This window comes from Eretmochelys imbricata, chromosome 26, assembly GCF_965152235.1.
Source record: "Eretmochelys imbricata isolate rEreImb1 chromosome 26, rEreImb1.hap1, whole genome shotgun sequence".
Lineage (NCBI taxonomy): Eukaryota > Metazoa > Chordata > Testudines > Cheloniidae > Eretmochelys > Eretmochelys imbricata.
In genome coordinates, this window is record NC_135597.1 from 14,421,478 (window position 1) to 14,429,566 (window position 8,089).

Here is an 8,089-nt window from a genome sequence, read left to right on the forward strand (position 1 = left end):
GGAGGAGAGGGCGAGTCCCGCCGGGGAGCCGGGGCTGCACCGTCTCATCTGCGCCCTGGCTGCTGCGCGGCCTTGTGCCACCCCTTATCTCGGGGCTTCTCTCTGTGGCCCGGCTGGGGAGGGGGGGGAAAGCCCCTGCAGGCGCTGGGAGAAGGGGACATCACTCCCACCCCTTCCAGCGTCGCCTGCGAGCCCCAGCCCCACTTCAGCTTGGGGCAGCAAAACCCTAGAGCCGGCCCTGATTCCAGAGAGAGGAAATTGGCAGAACGCAGCTCCCCAAGGCAATGAGACAGCGCTCAGCTTCCAGCTCCAGTGGGGCTACATGAGACTCAGGGCTGGGGGGTTTGGGGTGGACTCCAAGCTTCCCCCACGTCAGGGAGTTGTTTAGATCCCGATCCCGTGGACTCCAGTGGACTATTCCGACTTTCCTAATTTGGCAGCAATTAGCTTCCAAACGATATAGCCCGAAGATGTGGCTGGGCAGAGACCCGTGGTCAGACTCAGGCTGGTATCAAACCAATTTGCAGATTCAGGACCAGACAGGAGAGAAAATCCCACCTATGCCTCAGAGCCAGCTTGGCTGATGCACCTAGAATTTGACCCCCACATTTCCCTACGACCCCAGCAGTACAAGCAACCTGCCCCCAAGCCCCAGGTCTAGACCTTAGATACCCCACCTTCCATCCATCCTCCTGACCCATCCTAGGGGCCCAAACCCCACTAACTTCACAGCTTCCTGCCCCTAGACACCAAATCCCTCTCTCCTTCCTTCAGAGCCCCCAGGCTTGCCCACTCCCCAGATCACCCATGGGAGAAGGAACTACCCTCTCCCCGTCCCAGCCTGGGCCGGGGCGCGGGGTGAGGGAAACGCCGGCTCCAGGCCTGCTGTGCCTTGTGGAGGAGGCCGTGTGCTCTCCCAGTACGGCTTGTGCAGCGCTCAGCCAGCACCTCGGGGTGCTGCCCAAAGCTCTGGCAGAGATGGGGGGGAGCCGATGCCCCTTCCCGATCCTTTCCCCGCTACGCCCCCCTGAGTGGTTTTCTCTCCCCTCCTCCAGGGCATGGCTGTGGGCAGCCTGCTCTTCCTGGCGGTGCTGGCCATCGTGCACCACCCCCTGATGGTCAGCGACAAGCAGGACCCGGCGACGGTGCAGCGGGTGCAGGAGCAGGAGCAGCGGCTGGCCCTGGAGATGACGCGCCTGCAGCTGGAGTTTGAGCAGAGGAACCACGAGGAGAGGCCGGGCCCACGCCGGAGCCTGGAGCCAAACCAGAGCCAGGGGGAGGAGGAGGCCACAGCGCTGAGGGTGGCGGCCGAGCAGGGGCCCGACGACGTGGCCTGGGATGGGTGGCACTACGGGGTGCTGGTCATTATCCTGCTCGTTGAGCTCTGCAGGCCAAGCATGGAGCCCGAGTCCAGCTACGACTCCAGCAGCGAGGATGTCAGCAGCGAGGAGGAGGAGGACGATGCCGAAGCAGCACCCAGGGGCTCCTGCACCCAGCATCCCGACTTCCCAGACAGAGCGGCCCTGGAGCACTTTTATGACCAACACCTCCAGGGAGTGTCCAAGGACCTGGCCAGCACCTGTGAGTTTGTGGCAGGCCTGGTGAACACCCTGCTGGAGGCCTGCCGAGTCCTCACCTACCAGACCTTCCTCCCAGAGCTGGAGAACTGCATTGGCGTGGCCAGCACCTTTGAAGGCTGGTGCCCCCATAGGGACCCCAAGGCCTACCGGGTGCTCGTGCCCCTGCTGGCCCCCCAGGGGCATTCCTTCCGCCTGGAGATGGAGAATGCGGAGGGTGCCCGGGAGAAGCATGGCCGCATCGTGGTGGAGCTGGAGTGCGTGTGCAAGCGGGAGAGGCTGCTGGGGGACGTGCTGTGCTTCCTGCACCATGCCGAGGAAGACCTGAGTGACGACGAGCAGGGGCCCTTCCGTGTGCACATCTTGTGCTCCAGCTCCCACCTGGACGTGGGGAAAACCATGCTCTGGTTCCACAGTCTGGTAGGCCAGGCCTGGGCACTCATGGCTCACAACTACAGCTTCCAGCTCGCGGCCCAGCCCTCCGCCTCCTCCTGCAAGCTCAGGCTGGCTTACGAGTCCGGGAGGGCCCTCTGCATCGAGATCATACTCGGGGTGCAACAGGGAGACTCTCTGGTCTTCCTGGCCAGCCACGGGGCTGAGACGGGCCACCTGAGCAGCACAGTCTGGGTAGAGACCTTTGCTGTCCAGGAAATGCTGTTCTTCCAGCTGGTGAGCAGGTACGCCCCACAGGACAGCTGCCACCTGAAATGCCTGCAGATCCTCATCCACCTCAAGGAATGCAGGCTGCCCACTCTGGAGAACAGGGTCCTCACCACCTACCACTTCAAAACCGCCCTGATGCACCTCCTGCTCCTCCTGCCGCTGTCGGAATGGCGCCCGGAGCAGCTAGCTCAGAGGCTACGGGACACCCTCTCCTACCTGCACCGTGGCCTGGAGGAGAAATGCCTCTACCACTTCCTGATCGGAAACAGCGCCCTGCCCAACCAGATCCCTGTCCCCAAGGCCTGCCGGAATGCCGAGCCACTCAACCTCTTCCAGCTCCTGGCACTGAAGCCTGCTGCTCACGCCCAGGCACTGAGCGAGTTCTTGGAAATAATGGAGCAAGTCAGGGCACTACTCCCACAGCGCAGCAAGTAGCAAGACAGTGTGGGTCCGCGGCACTGAGCAGCCCATTATACTGTGGGTCTGATAGCCTCGCCCATCATCCACAGCACAGAATCACTAGTGGGAGTCAGACCATGCCACTGATACCGGAGTGGAGCCAGAACAGCGTTGCTGAGCCGGGGCAGGGCCATCGGGGTTTGCCGGAGATGCCACCCTGTGTGCCCCGGGCATGGAGAGACCTGGGGACAGAGGGCATGCAGAAGGCGCTATACATTTAAAGCCAAGTCAGACAAACTTCCTGGTCCCAGAAACGCTCCAGTATTTTTTTACGCATGTACGTCCGTTCTCAAGGGCTTTGCTCTACTGGTTCAAATAAAAGCGTTGACAAATCTCTATGGTTAGAAACCCAACCCCATCACTTTGGATCTAGACTGTTCTCAGTGGTGGCAGATGACAGAACGAGGAGCAATGGTCTCAAGTTGCTGTGGGGGAGGTTTAGGTTAGATATTAGGAAAAACTTTTCCACTAGGAGGGTGGTGAAGCACAGGAATGGGTTACCTAGGGAGGTGGTGGAATCTCCTTCCTTAGAAGTTTTTAAGGCCCGGCTTGATAAAGCCCTGGCTGGGATGATTTAGCTGGGGTTGGTCCTGCTTTGAGCAGGGGGTTGGACTAGATGACCTCCTGAGGCCCCTTCCAACCCTAATCTTCTATGATTCTATGACTGAATCTCTGCTGAAACGACCCCCTCCCTCCAAACGTATTCCACTGACGCCCCAAGCTTGCTGAGTCTGTTGTAGGAATTTGGATGGACTATATGGACCAAAGGTGTTGACGTAACCCAGTCACTGTCCAGGGTCTAACAGGTTTTGTTTGCAGAGACCTCAGCCTGCTCCATACCAGGCAAACCCACCTGGAAACATTTTAACCATTTACTAAAGATACAGAAAAGACGGAAAGCCTTTGAAATGCAGTTAAAGCCTTTGAAATGCAAAGAAGTAAGGCAAGGCCTGGGCCCTCATGTCTCACAACTACAATTTCCAGCACATGGCCAAGCCCTCTGCCTCCTTCTGCAAACGTCTGTTTGAACTAAATCCCTTGTTCCCTTTCCCTTTGGCCGGAGAGAGGTTTTAGGAGGAAAACCCCCCATTTGACAGTCTCTTAGACGGTAACAACGACGGGCAATCATAGGTGCTGACTCTGTGGCTGGAGCACTCATGAAAAGAAGTAGTGGGTGCTTAGCATCCACCCGCAGACAGCTCTCCCCCACCCCCATAGCTCCTCCCGTCTGCCCCGCTGATCAACTCCTCCCCCTCACTCCCAGCGCCTCCTGCCCACCACGATCAGCTGCTCCATGGCATGTAGGAGGCACTGGGAGGAAGGGGGAGGAGCAGGGATGGGGCACACTCCGGGGAGAACTGGGCAGGAAGAGGGGGGTGGAGGGCGGCCCTTGGGGAAAGGGGTGGAGTGGGGCGGGCCCTGGGGTGGAACAGGAAGAGGTGGGGCAAGGGGGTGGAGTGGGGCCAGGGCCTGGGGCAGAGAGGGGGCTGAGCCGGCACCTGTGACGGCAAGAACTGTCCTTTTGGGAAAAGAGGAGAAGCTAGTGGAGATGAGCTGGAGCCGTCCTTGCTGCTGCTCTTGAAGTCTGATCCCATTTCCTAAGACGACAAACCCACAAAAGGGGAGAGAAAAGAACAGCACAGAGAGAAAATGCAGCTTCTGTCTCTGGTGTGACTCTCATTTGCAACCTCCCTGCTGAAAAGCCCCGGCCCAGCCCACCCTCTGATCAGCCACTTCAAGGCCTGGCAAACTCGGACCAGCTTTTCGCTGCCTCTCTAGTCACAGGTTTACAGCAGTGCTACGAAATATCCAGGCTTGGCTGGCTAAGCCAGACTCTTGTGAGGCAGAAGGAAAAAGGAGAGGGCTAGCAAAGAGATGAGCAAAGGGAGGGAAAGAAAAGGACACATGGGCTGGAGAGAGCGAGACAAAGTTTCACACCCCAGGTGGTGGCTGGGAGTCAGCTGGAGCCGGCGGAGTGGTGATGTCGTCTGGGTCCCGCTCTCTGGCCCCGTCTGATCAGGACATCGTTCAAGATCAGGATGATGACGTCCCACAGTCCCAGGAGATGGTGGGGTGGCAGCCATGCTGGTGAACGCGCTCTAGTAGCCAATTTTTCTCCCCAAAGTCTCTGTAAGGCCCCACAAAGGGAGTGCTGGGCGGAGTAACCCGTCACTTCATTATTTTCTCCGCCAATTAGTTTCAACTCACCCATTCTGGTTCTCTGGTTTCCGATTCCACACTTTTCTTGTTACCAGGCATGATCGTAACACAGTCCTTGAGTTGTATCAGGAGGCCTCTGGGTCGGGACTAATTCAGTCTGTCTGTCTCCCTTTCGGACTTTCACCCAGCGACGTCTGTTACAATAGGCAGTTGTCACGTCTTATAAATTCACTCTTGTTTTTTACAGTTGAACTCACACTCGGGGTAAATTTGAAAGCCCAATTTATCACAACAGCCTTCATCAAAACCAAATCACCCCCCAGCACCTATGGACACCGACACGCTTGGGTCCCCCTTAACACTAGCTGCGTGCTCCATCTTGCCCTTCCACCTATCCAAAGATGGAGCCCAGCACATGGAGTAGCCTCTGGGATAACCCAGATTGTTATGCTTCGTTTTGTGCTATCCCCACGCCACCCCCCTCGCAATATCCCATCATCCCTGCTGGTGATTCACTTCTCCCCACATAGCCTGACACCTCTGCTGGCAACATCCTCCCCTCTTCCCGCTGCCCTGCTGGCAAAGTCCCTGTCCCCCAAATGCCCCCACTGGCAAACACCCCTCCCCGATATCCCAACACCTCTGCCGGTGACCCCCTCCACCCCAACAGTCTGATGGCCCCCCAGAGAAACCTGCTCCCCCAGGTATCCCAATGCTTTCACTGCCACCAAACATCTCCCTCCCCCGCAATATATTGATGCCCCTGTCAGAAAATCCTTCCCATGATATCCTAACTCCTCCATCAGTACCAGATTGTGATGGAACACACACTTGTGATCATACCCTAACCACTAGTGTAATAATCTTTGTACAAGGTATGCCTTGTAAGGTATCATCTGAAACCTCATAATTTGTTGGTCAGTGTTGGCCTGATAAAATATTTGTGGCAACACTGCCTGGGGAGTTATAAGATTCCCCAGCAGTGTGGTGTTATTAACAAGCATTCCAAACCCCACAGCCCTGCCCAGGCAGAAGTCAGCAAACAGGTCTGTCCTAACCAAAGGGATGTGTGCTTGCCTTGCTGTGCATTTAAACACTAAACAGAGTCACCGAGCAGGAAAGGAAAACAAAGGAAGCTCAAAAACCAGCAGGGAACATCTTTCCAGATTGACTCTCTGTCTCCTGGTTCTCTGCTGGAAATATTTTTCCGGGGGGGGGGGGGGGGACTGAAATGATAAAAAGGAACAGCAAACACCCCCAGGCACCCACCCCCCAACATCTCTCTCCCTGCCCATCACAGTCTCTACACCTGACTCCCCAAGCATGCTGAGTCAGTTTAAGAGAACAGACTAGTGTATGTTATTCCCTTAAAGGAATAACAGACTTAACAGATTTGGACTGTCCAGGAGAGGGCTGACCAGCACAGGACATACATTTCGGGGAGAAAATCTGGGACTGGGAATGTGCTGGGGTCACTCTGCAAGATAACTGAGGCTGGTGAGAGACAAGATGTGACTGGCAGGCTGCAGTTACACACCTATCTGGGAGTGACTGGCGTGCTGGAGACTGGTTGTAAGCAGTCCAGGTTGAAGGCTATCTCAGCAAGGTATTATAAGGCACCCCAGGTTACAGGGCCGGGGTGGTGGCCCGGCGTTCCAGGCTCGGTGCTCTAGAACAGTTTGGAGTGAAGTCAGACAGGACTCTGGGGCAACTTCTCCCCTCAGGGCATGCTCTTGGCTTCAGCACTTCCTAGGACCCCCGGTTCACCCCATGAGTTCCCCGTAGTGAATCGCCCTGGATGGGGCACCTGGGGAAGCCCCACATGCCCCCAAAGGGCCCTGCACCCCACCTCTGCAGTGACTCTCAGCCAGCATGTAACACAGGTGTATTAGTCACCAGGAACACAGCACAGAACAGAGCTTATTAGCACTGAAATCAGGAACACTTAGTTAGCAAAGTCCACCTTGGGGGGCGGTGGGAGGGCAGGGCGCAGACTTTGCCCCGCCCCCCAGCTCCACCGGGGCCCCCCACTCCCGCCCCGCAGCCCCCTGCCAGCCCGGCCCCGCCCCCCCAGCTCCGCCGGGGCCCCCCACTCCCGACCCGCAGCCCCCTGCCAGCCCGGCCCTGCCCTGCCGGGGCCCCCCACTCCCGCCCCGCAGCCCCCTGCCAGCCCGGCCCCGCCCCCCCAGCTCCGCCGGGGCCCCCCACTCCCGACCCGCAGCCCCCTGCCAGCCCGGCCCTGCCCCCCCAGCTCCGCCGGGGCCCCCCACTCCCGACCCGCAGCCCCCTGCCAGCCCGGCCCCGCCCCCCCAGTTCCGCCGGGGCCCCCCACTCCTGCCCCGCAGCCCCCTGCCAGCCCGGCCCTGCCCCCCCAGCTCCGCCGGGGCCCCCCACTCCCGCCCCGCAGCCCCCTGCCAGCCCGGCCCTGCCCCCCCAGCTCCGCCGGGGCCCCCCACTCCCGCCCCGCAGCCCCCTGCCAGCCCGGCCCTGCCCCCCCAGCTCCGCCGGGGCCCCCCACTCCCGCCCCGCAGCCCCCTGCCAGCCCGGCCCTGCCCCCCCAGCTCCGCCGGGGCCCCCCACTCCCGCCCCGCAGCCCCCTGCCAGCCCGGCCCCGCCCCCCCAGTTCCGCCGGGGCCCCCCACTCCTGCCCCGCAGCCCCCTGCCAGCCCGGCCCTGCCCCCCAGCTCCGCCGGGGCCCCCCACTCCCGATCCGCAGCCCCCCGCCAGCCCGGCCCCCCCGTTGCCGGACGCAGCGGCCAGGCCCGGGACCCCCCCAGGCGCAGGCGCAGGCGCAGTCGCTCGGGGTAGGGCAGCCCCCGGGCCCTCTCGGCCCCCGTCCGCGTTCATCCTCCCCAGCGGGTCGCCCCGCCCCCGGCCGCCGCTCACGTCACCCGCGCCGCGCCTGCGCAGTCTGCGCGCGGGCCGATTCAAACCGGGAAGCGGAGGAAGTCGGCCGGGCCGGGCGCGCGGCAGCGGACGGGGAGGCCCCGCCCCCAGCGAGCGCGGTTCGGCGCAGCCGGGGCCTGGGGGGGAGAGAGGAGGAGTCCCAGGAGCGGGGAGGTGTCCTAGGGCGGGTGGAGGGGTTGGGGGTGTTCCCAGGAGCTGGGGGGGGGAGGGTGTCCCGGGGCAGTTGGCGGGGCTGACTGGGGGGGGAGGAGGTGTCCCAGGGCGGGTGGAGGGGTTGACTGAGGGGCTGGTGGTGGTGGTGGTGGTGGTGGTGGGGGGTGTTC

The 8,089-nt window shown here is 60.9% G+C and overlaps 1 protein-coding gene across 1 annotated transcript; it reads left to right on the top strand.

The window, feature by feature from the left end:
* Positions 1-1,058: 1,058 nt before the first annotated feature.
* ITPRIPL1 (ITPRIP like 1) lies at positions 1,059-2,675 on the top strand. The gene has a single exon (XM_077805925.1). It carries the CDS (start codon positions 1,059-1,061, stop codon positions 2,673-2,675), a length of 1,617 nt encoding a protein of 538 aa, XP_077662051.1.
* The last annotated feature ends 5,414 nt before the right edge of the window (positions 2,676-8,089 follow it).

Coding starts and splice junctions, on each gene's coding strand:
- ITPRIPL1 (XM_077805925.1), top strand. CDS start 1,059: ATGGCTGTGGGCAGCCTGCTCTTCCTGGCGGTGCTGGCCATCGTGCAC.